Here is a 15357-nt window from a genome sequence, read left to right as displayed (position 1 = left end):
GACATCTTGCTGCCCAACTCCCCACATAGTACCCCTGTAGCTTATGTCCCTGATAGTAGCCCCCTACATCAAAGTGGCAATGTGCCTTGTTAGGGATGAAAATGTAAAAAAAAAAAAAAATCATCACAGCTAATACACCCCTCGTTCTCAATAAGCAATTTCCTTCAATTGAATAATCTGATCTATTTACGCAATAACATTTCCTGTGTATTCGTTATTTGCAGACTGTTACCCTCATCTTCATAGTTGTTGTTGTTTCACCACGTTTCAGCCAACTCATCCTCTGGCCTTCTTCAGTTGATTAACTGAGATAGGAATGCTGAGTCTTGTAACTGTATCCCCAATAATTACTGCCTTCCATAGTTGTCGTCTCACCACGTTTTTGGTAAACTGCTTGCTAAGGGTAAGATTGAAACCGCTATCTTCAAACAATGCTCACCTGGAACTGTAGAGTCTCAACACCTGTACCTACTGCGCCAGGGGCTGCTAGGTGCAGTGGATAGAGGCGTTGAGCCTTTTTTTTTTTTTTTTTTTTTTTAAATTGTCCTTTCACCCCAAACAAAGCACAGGGCCACTTAGTCATGAGGGGCTGAACTGGAGTTGCAGGGATACTATTTACAGAGTTGGACAGCGAGATGTCTTTACTTGAACTTCTGCATGTCAGTACAGTCAGGGAAACAGGGGTCTGGGAGGGAATTCCAAAGTGCAGCAGTCCAAGGGAAAAGGTGTAGGTGTGGTGTTTGGGAGGGGGGGGGGGTAGATCAAAAAAGAAAAAAAAGTTTTGGTAGCAAGGTAGGCTAGAAAACAAATAAAAAAAAAAAACGAAAAAGCACTGGAGAGAATATTTAAAACACGTCTTTACTTGATTCCTCCGACCTTGGCAGACATGTTTTAAATATTCTCTCCAGTGCTTTTTCTGTGCACATTTGAACTTTTATTTTAATGATTTGGAACTCATTCCATTTGTTATTTTTTCCAATGAATTCTGTCTTTTGGATCATTTTGGACCATTTGGAACTTACCTGTTGGATTGGAAATTTTTAATTCTACTGTGTTTGGATTTTACCATTCTTGGATTTTTTACCCTTCACCGGACTATCCATTCATGTGAAATCTTTTTATCATTTTTCTTTTACCTCCTACTCCCCTTACCTCACCCTTTTTTTAACCAAGTAAGATCTGTGACTTACTTGTAGTTTCACTAAATACTTTTACATGCAAAATCCGATCCTGCATTTCGCTAATTCCTGTCCTCTGATGAGAAGGAGAGTATTTCTTCGAAACTCCGCGAATTAAGGACTATCCACTTATCTTGTGCTTCCTTTTTAAAATTAAATATGTTTTTAACTCTTTTTCAAGATGTCTTTTAACAGGTTTTATTAATCATTTGTTCGTATATATATATATATATATATATATATATATATATATATATATTTGTGTTGGGATGATTAATTGCAATCGGAATTGGGAATTGAAAAAAAAACTCATAAATTTTACAGGTATCAAAATTGGAAAAAATTGATGCCTATTTTCTGATGCCAAAAAACGATTCTTTTAATCGTCTTTTTTTTTTTATTTGATTTTGTTTAAAGCAAAATCTTGCAATGCTTGTGGTAATGATAAAATAAATATTGATGTTTGAGAAAATATCTGCACACTTAACGTGTTTTTATGGTAATTGGAGAAAAAAAAAAAAAACTATAGTTAAATATGAAGAGACCTCTAAAACTCTGAATTGGAAATTGTATCGAAATTGGGAAAAATATTGGAATTGCCCCATCACTAATTATATATTTTTTTATTTGAGGGTAAACAGTTACATATGGTCGCTACAAATAGCCATCTGTTTCAGTCAAAGAGACTTCCTCAGGCGAACTAGAACCTCAATGCCAAAAAGAAAAATGGGGAAAATTAGAAAGAAATTGACAACAAATTTCAATTCCTTTCTAATTTTTTTCATTTTTCTTTTTGGCGTCGAGAGGTTCTAGGTCGCCTGATAAAAAAATATTTTTCTCTTTTTATCGAGCACTATCTAACAACCTTGTTGTCTTCATTAGTCCCGACTTTTGAACACCTCAAACCTGATTATATATATATATATATATATATATATACATACATACACAATATGTGTGTGCATGTGCGAGTTTATTTGTTATAGATTTCCAAACTGCTCAGCCTATCTTTTGCAAATTTCACACAAAGGTAATTTATATATCTGGCACTGTTCTTATATATGTTTTGTACAGAAATTCATCCAGTAAGTATTGAAAAAAAAAAAAAAAAAAAAATCCGATCTTAAAAATAGTCTTTCTGCTCTTATAGATAAAAAAGAATTTTTACAGAGGAATATTTTACATTACACTGGTGTAACATTGGCCGGTGCAACATAAAATATTTCCCTGTAAAAATTCTTTTTTATCTATAAGAGCAGAAAGACTATTTTTAAGATCGTCAAGCCCAAATATCAGCTGACGTGATATTGTAAGCAAACAGACGTAATTTGATAAACGGATCATTATTTTCTTTAAAAAATTTTTTTGCGAATTAGTCCACCGGGCAAATTATTCCTCGTAAGATATAATAATCAATAGAGGATTGATTTTATAATAATACTTATACAATCTGCATCAATCAAAATATGTTTAAGTGTATTGGGCAATGCCGGACATCCAGCTAGTTGAGGTAGTTGCTTGTCTAGCCGCACTGATGAGCTGTGAAACAGCGAAACAGTACGGTATGTGGGTGACTATAATGCTCCCTATCTTGGGTTGAGCATATTGGGAAGTGATATACAAATTACCATTAGCATATTAAGCGATGCTCTGCTCTTTGTGTAAACAAATTGAGCTTAGGTATTTGGACAATGTGAAAACATTGTTAATTCACTGCCCACATAACAGCAGCCGAATAGTGCAATGGTTAGAAATTCCAACTGTCGTTGGGTGGTCGGGTTTCGTTCCTGGCTTGAGGTAGTTGCTTGTCTGGCTGTACTGATGAGCTGTGAAACAACAAAACAGTACAGTATGTCCATCCATCCATAGCCATTGGGCCCCTGCAGGGGCATAGACCATCTACAACTTTTTGTAGATGTTTTTGTAGCAAGGAGTTTTTTTTTTATAGGGTGAGGGTGCTGGCCCCACACCCAACCTTCCCAGAAGGTACATACAGTGCCTAGCCTTCCCAAATGGTTACCCATCTGGTACTGGCCAGGCTCAACATTGCTTAACTTCGGTGATCTGGTGAGAACCGGTGTGTCAACACACGATTGTGCCGTACTACTGTATGTGGATGACTAATATATATATATATTATACACACGCGATATGACAGGTATTTATAAGGAAGTCATTCAAGTAGTCTCAAATCTTTTACATGTTGGCCATGTATCATAGGCAGAAATGGTGAGATGACAAAAGTTTCAATAATACTCAATTTAATGTTTATGTGAAACTCCTGCCAAGCGCACACACCTTAGTTTGTAATCCATCAAATAGTACACTGATGCTATTGTTATCCGTAATAATAAAAATCATGGAAGCAAAGTACATAAATTTATTAATGGCAGGCAGTCTCTACTCATGTACAAGATGGGCGGAGTTTATAGCAGGAAGTTTTAAATGCTGTACGATAGAAATACCCCCCCCCTTTTTTTTTAATTCAAACTAATCCGTAGGCCTACCGTGGTACAACTATAGCGTAACCCAAAATAAATGCCACCATAAAATCATTAATGACATTTACAATCTTTTCTACAATTTCGGAGCAATGTGCAGTATCTGTTCTGATACATTTTATTATTTCTGTTCTCAGTCAGCGAAGAAGAAATCTTTCTAGACTGAGTCAGTTTTAATTTTTGCTTCAATCCAGAGTGTCCCCTTTTTTTTGGGGGGGGGGTTGAATTTTCCCCACATTAAACTAATTTAGTGAACAACTCTGCCCTCGTGAGGAGGTAAGTAAAAATGGACTTGTCCACCACGACGGAGTCATAAATGCTCAACAGTCTTTGTTTTATCACAGTTCAATGACATGGTTAGACATTTTATCTGTGCACAGAATAAAACCTGAAAATTGTTGCACTAGAAAAGACAAAAGGATTCCATTTCCGTTTGATGAAAACCAGTTTTTTTTTTTTTTTTTGTTGCAAAGATTTGTATACAAATCCCAAAAGTGATAGGAGCCTTCTTTCATGTCTGAAAGTGACACAATGTTTAACGGGTGAGATCGGAGATGTGCCACTGTACAACTCATGCTCTCTACTGATCCAAGTTATGACAACAGGACCATTGCCAACACCCTCAAAATGTAAATCTGCACAGTTCAACACTTTAGGGCACAGCTTAACGAGGTTTCTAGCCATAGTTATGGCCTTTGGTGTGGTTTCAAGTGAGGGCCACATCATATCTTTGAAGTTGGCTTGAAAGTCAACACCAAAGTGTACCTGGATGTGCTGAACCTGGTGCAATAGGTGGCTGCTGGCAAACTGTGTGCAACAGTAAGACTCTGCGCCAGCCCACAAGTCCAAAGAGACTCAGGCTTGACTTCAGAAGGAGTTCTACAACTTTGTACCCTTCTCTCACTGGCGTCCCTCCTTACCCAACCTGAGCCTGCTGGACTACTTTGTTTGGCCATATGTCGAGAACATCACCAACATGACCTCTCACAACACCAAAGCCAGCCTGATCGGCACCATCTGCCAAGTATTTGCAGAGCTCCTGCTGGTGTTGTCTTACTATCCCTTTAGGTTTGAATGTGTTGTACTTGGTTCACGGGGTATATTTACCAGATATTTTTCAAAACTGAAGTCAATGAGAAATCAAGACGATTTTTTGCATGTGAAGAAAAAAACAAAAACAATAATTTTCAACGAAGAAAGGCAAACTTAAGACAACAATACCGAGTGCAGATGTGCAGGGAAAGAGATAGGAGTCATTCTTTTATCAAACAAAAATCATCTAATCCCCCTACTTTCATCATCAATCATCAATAGCCTTGAGCCCCTGGAGGGGCACAGGCCATCTACAACTTTTGTAGATTTTGTAGCAAGGGGTAAGGGTGCTGGCCACACGCCCAACCTTCCCAGAAGGTACATACAGCACCCAGCCTTTACAAATGGTCACCCATCTGGTACTGGCCAGGCTCAACGTTGCTTAACTTCGGTGATCTGGCGAGAACCGGTGTGTCAACACGATTGTGCCGTACCCTACTTCCATGAATCGTTTGAAATCTTAGTCTGCAAAATCGGAGAGAAAACTAGCAGGAGAGAAAAAAAGGCAAGACAAGATAAAAGAAAAATAAATTACATTTTCGCACAACTAATAACATTTATTGGGTTTCAACAAGTACTGCTTTTTTAAAATTTTCTATTAGTGAGCAATTATTGAAATCCCCAGATGACCGTCTAATGTTAGGCAATTTTTCTCGTTCTAACTAGAGACTTAACACTACTTTTGTTTCAAAGTATGTAAATGCTTTAAAATATGTTAACACACAAAATAACTTATCCAAGTAAGTAGAAGAGTAAGTTACCTTGCCTTTGGTAACATTTATCTGTTATTTGTTTTTTAACCACTTCTACGTTTTGTTGTCTAAACTGAAGTACTCAAAAAATCTGCCTTCGCTGGATTAACAAAAAATGCAATTGCGCTAAATAGCAAAGAACAAGTCACTTTGAAGATAGCAGTTTCAATCCTACCCAAAGCAGGAGGGAAGATTAGTTGACCAAAAACGTGGCGAGACAACAACTATTGAAGACAGTAATTACTGAGGATACAGTTACAAGATTCCGCATTCCTATCCCATCGCGGTTAATGACCTGAAGAAGGCCAGAGGAATAGTTGGCCGAAATTTGGTTAGACAGCAAACTTTGAAGATAAGGATAACAATGAGCAAATTACTCACCCTAAAAGATTAAAATAAAAAATAAACAAATAAAAAATAGAAAAATAAAAAAAATAGAAAATAAAAAAATTAAAATAAATAAAACATTAAAATAAAAAAATTAAAATAAAAAATTAAAATAAATAAAAAATTAAAATTAAAAAAAAATTAAAATGAATAAAAAATTAAAATAAATAAAATAAAAATAAATAAAATAAAATAAATAAAATAAAAATAAAAATAAATAAAAAAAAATAATAAATAAAAAATAATAAAAAAAAATAATAAATAAAATAAAATAAATAAAAAATAATAAATAAAAAAAATAAAAATAATAAATAAAAAATAAAAATAATAAATAAAATAAAATAAATAAAAAATAATAAATATATGCTTATTATTATTTGTTATTACTTGATCAGTTTTCATTTTCTGAACTTTTCTGTGTGACTGTTTCCCTTGAATGAAGTAACACTCAGCCATTGTCATTACAGCAAGCTCATTGCTTTCTTTTGACTCATTTCATACTGGTGGTGTCCAGTTTCAAAAACAAAGATAATATTAACCTACTAGCCTATTTATTAAAAATGGGTACAGTCATTTGAAGATCATGAATATCTACAACAAAAATGTTGGATATTTGAGCAACACAATGAGATTGGATAACCTGTTCATACTCCCTTTTCTATTTTAGAAACAGATGATCAAATCCCATGATGCACCTTTCTTGTTCACTAACTCTTTAATAATTACCTGATAAACCATTTAGCAAATTGAAAAACCAATGAAATGTGGGTCAAAAAGTTAAACTCGTCGTAATGGGACACTAGACATCTAGTGCGATTGTTCGTGCGAAACTACACAAGACACATCCACAAAACTGATATATTCTTCTGCAGCATTGTCTCTGACAGAATATGGACAATTTTTTTTTTTTTTTTTTGTAATATTTTTTCTTTGGAGGATCTACAAGAAAATTAGTCAGAGAGTGGTGATGGGGTGGCAGTCGACATTTATAGCATTTTTTTTTTTCCATTGACTTTTGGTGTGAAATGGTACTCCGGACAGAGATGAAAAGGGCACAAGTCAAGATGGAGAGGTTTTAAAAGAAAGCGGTTGCACACACATTTTACTTTTAGTTTGGTATCCATGGTTCCTTTTGATTTTAAAACTACAATGCAATACCAATTACTTTTTTTTTTTTTGCTTATTTTTTTATGATTTAAACTATTTCAAAGTCATTTATATTGCATTAGATTCTGTAATTGGCAGTTTAAAGATGCTAACATTACTTGCAAATGTTTATTAATACTTTTAAGATTATGCAAACAGACTTTTTAGCCTGTTAAAAATGGGCAAAAGTTGTAACCGGTGACTTGTGATAAGTGATTTAGATCATACTTAGAGTAATCCATTTAATGCACATTTAATTCATTAACGTGCATTAAATGGATACCAAATTACTTAGTTCGTTGCATAACAAAAAACATTCGTCAATTAATAATTTTTCATTATGTATATGAAATTGAGTGAAGATAATTGCACACAAACACACACACACACATATATATTGTTACATTTTTATTAAAAAAAAAAAAAAATCTAATTAATTATTCTTTAATATGTTGTTCGAAATCGAAAGAGAATAGGAGTTTGTTTTTGTTTTATTTTCATCAATTGTACTGTCGTCTACGTTCAGTCAGAAAACCCCCCCAAACAAAACAAGAAAACAATCACAACCAAAGAGGATATGAAGAGATATATAGAGAGTGGTCAAAAAAAAGAAAAGAAAGAATAGCTAACGAGCACTGACAGTAGAGGAGAAAGAAAGAAAAAAAAGAAAGAAAGAAAGAAACCAGCTAGCGAACGCTGGCAGGCTGTATAGAGAGGGGGAGCGTTATAACCGGCAAACTTAGGAAGGGCAGAAGAGACAGTCTGCTCCTCGCTGCTGAGGGAAGCAGCCAACAACAGCGACACTGGAAACAGATATGATTAGCAGTAATACTGCGGTGGATAAAAGATGAGGAGGTGCTCTTAATAGACATTGGAAAAGGAGTCTATTTGATATATTTGGAGCCAGTTTTTTTTTTTAAGGAAATCGGAGAAGAAGAAGAACGAAGTAAAGTCGCTAAGACAGTGAATGAAGCAAAATCTCTCTTTCTCTCTATCTCTCTCCCTTACTCTCTCTTTGTTTGAACTGAGCAGACGACAATAACCAGTATGAAAATGTTGTATTGAGATCTGGCATTTTTCTTGAACATTCTCTCTCGATGAAGACAATTTATTTTCTTTTATGCATTACTTCCTTAAATCATCAAAATAATTGCATTTTTATTTATTTATTTTTGTGTTGTTATAAATAAATTTACATCCATAATTCCCATCGGCCTTTTGTTTGTTATTTCAGTTGTGTTTTTCTGTCTTATGTTTTACCATTGTCTCTGAAGAATTTGGATAATTCCTTCCCATATTTATTTATTTACATTTTAATCCTGGAAGAAAAATTTTTTTTTTTATTATCGTTGCGATCATATCTCTACAGTTCTCCGTGGAGATAGCCGAGTCGTAACAATATATATACACACACACACACACACATTGCAAGTGAATCAATTGCATTTGCAAGTGATTTTTCAAAGTGGCGACTAGAAATAATGACTTATCTTTTGGCGATTGTATTTCTTTCACCAACAATCTTCCGAAGCTCATTGAGCGAAAAAATATCTTTTCAACTTTTTTTTTTTTTTAAATAAAACGAACAAAGTTAAATTATTTAAACAATAAAAGGTTTAACAAAACAATATTTTTTTTTAACAAAGGCTGTTTAAAAAACATCTGAAGAAATTTGAATGTTTATACGTTCAAGTGTCAACATAAAATTCAGTGTATATTTAGAATTACACTAATTCAAAAAACTACAAAAAAAAATATGATGTATATACTCGTCACAGAACAAAGATGTCATATTCTAAAAATCATGTGAATTTGGCTAGTAAATTAGTTGTCAAAGGTCAACTAAAGATAAATTTGTCTGTAGAGGCCTGATATGTATACGTGAATATACTCTATCTTGAATCTTGTTCAGCTTAAGTGTTAAATTTTTCTTTCATTTAAACTAATAAATTGCACAAATATTTTTTTTCATAATTTGCTGTTGAATGTTGAAAGTAAAATACAAAGTAAATTTTATATTCATATATTACAAAAATAGAATAGATAAAAAAAAAAACATTTAAACGTGTTAAGTTTTTTTTTAGCGTTTTTAAATATGCAAATAAAAACAAAACTAAGTGCTTTTTTTTTGCATTTTTCATTGCAAGTTGGAATCGTTTTCAAACAACAACAAAACAAATGTTTACGGCTTAAATTATTTTGAAGATATATTCTGTAATTGACAGTTTAAAGACGTTAAAATTACTCGTGTGTGTGTGTATATATATATATATATATATATATATATATATATATATAAATAAAATGAACTCATTTTTTCCCCCGTTGGATTTTTTTTTTTTTTTTTTTTCACACTTTATTTTCCTACTTTTACTCATGACTCCGGGTTTGATCCTTCCTACTTACCTACCATAACATTTTTTAAACCCCCCCCCCGTCCCGGAAACAAACACTCGGGCAACGCCGGGTACCCTCCGCTAGTATATATATAAAACTCTGATCAGCTTGCCCAGTTGTTGAAACCGTGTTAATAAAAAGAAACTACTTAACTATCAACACATAATAACATCTAACTTACTTTTTATAAATGGAACAAAAAAAAAAAAAAATCATACAATAAGTAATTTTTACCAAAAGCAATAAAAGTGACATCCCAAAGTTAAGCAGTTGGTTAAGAAAACAAAACAAAAAAAAAAACAAAAAAACGAAGAAATTAAAACCATTCAACCATTAAATTGTATTTTTCACTGTAATTGTAACCAAACGCAATAGCAGATACTTTTCTTACATATTTGCTTTAGTTTTTTACGATTTAAACTATTTTTAAGCCGTTTTTTTATTACATTAGATTCTGTAATTGGCAGTTTAAAGACGTTAAAATTAATTGCAGATGTTTATTAATACTTTTAAGATTATTACCCTTTAGCTTGTTAAAATGGGCAAAAGTTATAGCCTTTGACTTGTGATAAGAGATTTATGCCATACTGGTTTTCATTAAAAGTCGCACTTCTTTATTTATAATGCTATTCGGCGGAAGTGACGTCAGTTAAGTTTTAAGGTTCGGAGGCCAACACTGTATCCAATGTAGCTTTTTTTTTTTTTTTAAAGCAAATATAAAAATAGAACTTTTGGTAACTTTTTACTTTTTTTTTTTTTTTTTTTTTTTTTTTACACAGTGATCACCACTTATCAAGGCCCGGAAGCCACTCAGGGATAAGGGTTATTGCAAGTACATTGGTTTCCACCTTAATATTTTCCTTTAAAATGACAACTTTTAAAAGTTTTCGGGTATGCTGAAAACGGATATCACATTTAAATTTTCCGCAAATATATAATTTTCTGGATGCAAATGCGCAAACGTGCATATTTTTTGGCATAATTAATATACTCACTATTTCATATCTAGTTATAACATATACTGACCCAACGGGTCATGGGTCGTCTAGTATATATATATATATATATATATATATATATATATATATATATATATATATATATAGAGAGAGAGAGAGAGAGAGAGAGAGAGAGAGAGAGAAGGGTGGGACAAGAGAAAGAGCAAGCAAAGATTGCAACTTACCCGCAACTTGGAGCTGGACTCTTGTAGCTAATACAGTCCCATATTCATTTTCCACAAAACACTCATAAATCCCTTCGTCATTTCGTTTCTTGCCTTTTTTACGCCTGTGTACAACTTCCCGAAAGTATAAAGAACGATTTGGTTGAATTTTAATTCGGGATCTCGACACAATTGGGTTTCCATTTTTTTTCCAAACAAAAGATTTGATAGCAACCTTTGATGAGACAGAACAGTTAATATAGAGCGGACTATTTTTCTGGGCGATGATTGTGTAAGATTTTTTTATCAGTTTAATTCCGGGTGGTATATCAGAGGCCAAATCATCTGGAATGAGAAGAAAAAAAAAAAATTAAACCAACAAAACTTCCAATCACAAAACCATATTGTTTTTGGAGATGTAAATTGTATAGATAATAATACAAATACGAACATAATATTTTCTTTCTAAATTGTGATAAGAAATGGTTCTTAAAATTAATTTAGTTAAAAGATACGAAAGCTGATATTTCTCCAGGTATTCATTCATGTGTTTTAACTTTTGGTTTTAAATTTTTAGAGACAAGGATTCAGGATTTGTGTTATCTCCAACATAAAAAAAAAAAAAAAAAAATCCACCCTGTGACAAAGCAAAAAATCAGCAAATCCTCCGCCCCTACACAGGTATACCTGGCGTTGCCCGGCATTAAACACAGCATTAAATTCCTTAAAAAAAAAAAAAAAAAAAAAAAAAATACTCAAGCTGAGATTGAAACCAAAACCTAAAGACAGAGATTCAAGTACGATAACCATTAGGCCAGCTTGACAATATTTAAAAAGTGTTTTCAAACTCACTTATTCTTACCATAAAAGAAGCTGTCATGTGAACGATTTGCGTATGCGCTGTCGTGAAACAGTTGACAAACAGATAAAAAAATCTGATGACTCCCACCATTCATAATTTTTCAATTTTAACCCCTTAGCAGCGCTTTTTTCTGGATGAAAACTGATTAAAATGTTTTCCACGTGTCTGAATACCCTATATGCAAAATTTTAAGTGTGTAGATCAAAAATTTGTTGAGAATATAGGTTAAGAAGTATCTTCACACACACACACACATATAAATATTACAGGCATATAGATATATTAAATTCCACCAGAAAGCATTTCAGTTCATTTGTACACTAGTCAAGCATTTTATTTGTACAAGTAAACATAGAAGAAAATAAAATGATCTGATAAAACGAGTCTCCTCGCAAGTGATGTGTACACAAGATTCGAAAGAAGCTGTAGGCAAAATATTTGCAAAATAATCGAACAGTCACAGAAGAGCAATGCAATTCTGTATGAATTAATGCTTTCACAATGAATCATTGCCTTCCTTTTTTTTTTTACTCATATTTTCAAAAAAGGATGGAATTTTTCTTTCCATGAAAGAAACTATGAATAAATGACGATAAAGAAAGAGGGCGGACATAGATAAAAATTAAAGGTCATTTTTTTTTTTTTTTTATAAAGTATTAGCTATATTTACGTGGCGTTGGCCGTTGCGCACGTGGAGGGCTTAGAGAAAATAATCAAAAATACAGTAATGTTTACAATTCCTGTCTAAAATAGTATTTTTAAGAAACTAGCTCTTCTCTACTATGATATAAAAAGAACTCTGTGTGTGTTTCCTATAAACTCAGAAATGGCTGGGCAATTTTTTTTTTTTAAATTCACATGAAGGTACTTGATGTATCAGGGAGTGGTCTTGCGTAGGTTTTGTATCGGAATGCATCTAATAACAGGACAAACTTATCTTTAGTTGACCTTTGACAACTAAATATTTTCGTTTACTAGCCAAATAGAAAAGTTAATAGCCAAACCCACATGATTTTTAGAATATGATCATAAAGATTTTTCTGTATTTTTTTTAATAAGTGTAATTCTAAATATACATTGAATTTTACGTTGATACTTATCGTTATTTCCATGGCAAGTGCTCGTCTAAGCTCCATTCTCTGGTCCCCACCCCCGCCAATCTTTCACGAAAAACACCCGACTAGCTGAAACCACTGTCAATTTTCCCCACTCTTTATCCGTGCCTAAATCAAAACGTAGATTCCATGAACAAAGCTTCTTTCTTTGAACTGCATGCCTGTGGAACTCTCTGCCGCTTGCCTGTTTCCCCCCCCCCCGAATTCAACTTGGATGTCTTCAAGTCCAACACAAACAAATTCCTGATGAACCGCCCCCTTAAGTAATGACACCTTATCAATTCTCCAATACTAACTATTACTACGATACTATCCCACTGATTAATGTACACACAATAACCCTTATCCCCGAGTGGCTCCTGGGCCTTGATAAGTGGTGACCCCCATAAAAAAAAATATTGTTTTGTTAAACCTTTTATTGTTTAAATAATTTGACTTTGTTCGTTTTACTTAAAAAAAAAAAAAAAAAAAGTTGCAAAGATATTTTTTCACTCAGTTGAGCTTTGGAAAATTGTCAGTGAAAGAAATACAATCGCCAAAAGATTTCATTATTTCTAGTCGCCACTTTGAAAAATCACTTGCAAATGCGACTGTTTCACTCGCAATGTAGAGCCCTGGATAAGTATCGAAAATCTATAATCAAAAAAATCCGATTAAAGAGAAAAGTCCGATTTTGACTAAAGTTAACACTTTTATACAACCTAACATCACCAATGCATTTGAAAAGTTTTATCCCGCACAAGCAGAAAGGCCAAGCCTATAAAATCAACTGTAGACTCTTTTATAGCCTGGGGTGCGTTCGAAATGGTTTCTACTTTACTTTTGTACGTTTAAATGTTGTTAAGTTTTGAGACATTGTGTTGAACAAAGATGGCGGTGTAGTTCGGATCAGTAACCAAGATGGCGGCCAAGAATTAAATGCGGTTCGTGACGTTAACGGCGAACTGATTGAATCCAAAATTCACAATTTTTACAATAATTTTGGGACGTTTTCATTGGTTGTTTAGCACAGTCATTGGTTATAAAAATGATTGGCGAATCCATTCGTCTCATACCCCCATTAGTTCATCTGATGGGGATATGTCTCCTAGCGGCTTCGGCTGCAGGGAGACAGGGCAGTAGTACTCGTCAAGGATTCGTCACTTGACACTCAGCCCAACAGGTGAGGGGCTGGGAACCGGCCCAGTACCTGTTGGACTGAGGTATGCCGCCTGGGTAATACCTAGGAGGTCAACCCTCCCAGGCCTTGCCACTGGGCTTTCCGGTGGAGTAAGTTCATTGCTTACTGCCTGAGGCGCCCCTACCAGGGAATGCCGACGGGGTTACTCAGGCAATTTTTTTCAATTGCAGGAGTGCCCCTCCTTTAGGGGAGCCTCCTGGATCCCCACTTTCCGGCCTTGTGCCACATTTTGCCGAGGTGGGTGGCAAATAAATAACTACCCCCATTAGGAATCAAAAACATTTTACAACTGTAATGAAAGTGATTATGTAAAAATAATTTAATAAAATCAACAGTTGGTTCTTTGTTGACAAGAGGTGTGTTCAAAATGTCTGCACAACTGAACCATGATACTTGACATTTTCATTTTAACCTTTAAGTGAAGCCATTATTTACAGATAATTTTATAAAATCAACAGTAGATTCTCTACACTGCAATGTAAACTAAGCCATTAAGGGAAGGCATGTGACGCTCTCTCCCAGTACATTGCGGAGAGGGGGGGTCTATAACTAGAGCAGCCAATCAATCGGTTTGATTAAAAAAATAAAAAAATGGACGATTTCACCGATTTCAATGACAATAAAAGTATGGAAAGGGTGGAACATTTTTGAGCCTCATTCAATCCTGGACAACGTTGGGTCTCCCTTCTAATTTATTATAGTTTTCCCTTATCTTATTTTTGATTTCAATAGTTATTTGATTAATTCTAAATAAACTAAAATGTATTTATCAAAGTTACAAACATGAGGGGAATAAGATTTTTTTATTAACAGAAAGATAATCTCATGTTGATATTTTTGACACAACAAAACATGTAGATGTTTCATCATGGCGATCATCACTATATTTGCTTTGATGATTGTTTTACGTGCTGGCATGTGTTTGACAGCTTTAAGAGTATTTAGTTCTTTTCCATTGCACGAACTGTGACACCAGGGTCGGAAACTGGGATCGAGAAGTCAGTGCCCCTAAGGAGGGGCATTCTGACTTGCAAACCCGATCGGCATTCCCCAGTAAGGGCGCATCAGACGATTAGCAGTAAACTAACCTCCTTTCCAAGAAAGAAGCCAAAGCCTCAGAACTGCACAGAACCAGTATCACACCGCAATCAATAAGAGATCAGATCATTACAATAACGGTCTAATCTCCATTGATTTTGGAGGTTGAGGATAAAAAATCCCTAGCCTTAAGAAATTGATTTTAAAAAATTGAATTACGGTTTAATTTAAGGTACAAATTGTGACGTGAGGAGTTCTGACATTAAAAGGAAAGGAATATTTAGAAGCTATTCTGGCCTTTTCTTTTTTCACATATAACTATTATCTTCATTTTTTTTTTTACATATATTTTACATGTATTTATACATGTAACTTATCTTCATTGTTTTTAGATATATTTTTACATATAACCCTCACCTTCACAATTTGTATGAAATCGTCTTAACTCATGCCATAATTCATGACACAAACTCTCAACGTCTATGCTCTCTCTCAGCTGGCAAAAACTCAAATACCTGTTCTCTCCAATTTGTCCTAATAGCCACTA

General features: G+C 34.0%; 1 protein-coding gene across 3 annotated transcripts in view; it reads right to left on the bottom strand.

Annotated features, from left to right (window-relative positions):
- The window catches only part of LOC145280124 (protogenin B-like), a 336035-nt gene that overhangs the window by 219910 nt on the left and 100768 nt on the right, over positions 1-15357 (bottom strand). For all 3 annotated transcript variants that reach the window (XM_080131880.1, XM_080131882.1, XM_080131881.1), the window contains exon 2: positions 10637-10960. In XM_080131880.1, the coding sequence (XP_079988006.1) occupies positions 10637-10960 (324 nt within the window). The remainder of the gene's footprint in view (positions 1-10636; positions 10961-15357) is intronic.

The sequence above is a fragment of the Euprymna scolopes genome, chromosome 7, assembly GCF_053919585.1.
Source record: "Euprymna scolopes isolate OS-2025 chromosome 7, ASM5391958v1, whole genome shotgun sequence".
In the NCBI taxonomy this organism is placed as follows: Eukaryota; Metazoa; Mollusca; class Cephalopoda; order Sepiida; family Sepiolidae; genus Euprymna; species Euprymna scolopes.
This window is presented reverse-complemented; position numbering and strand designations above follow the sequence as displayed.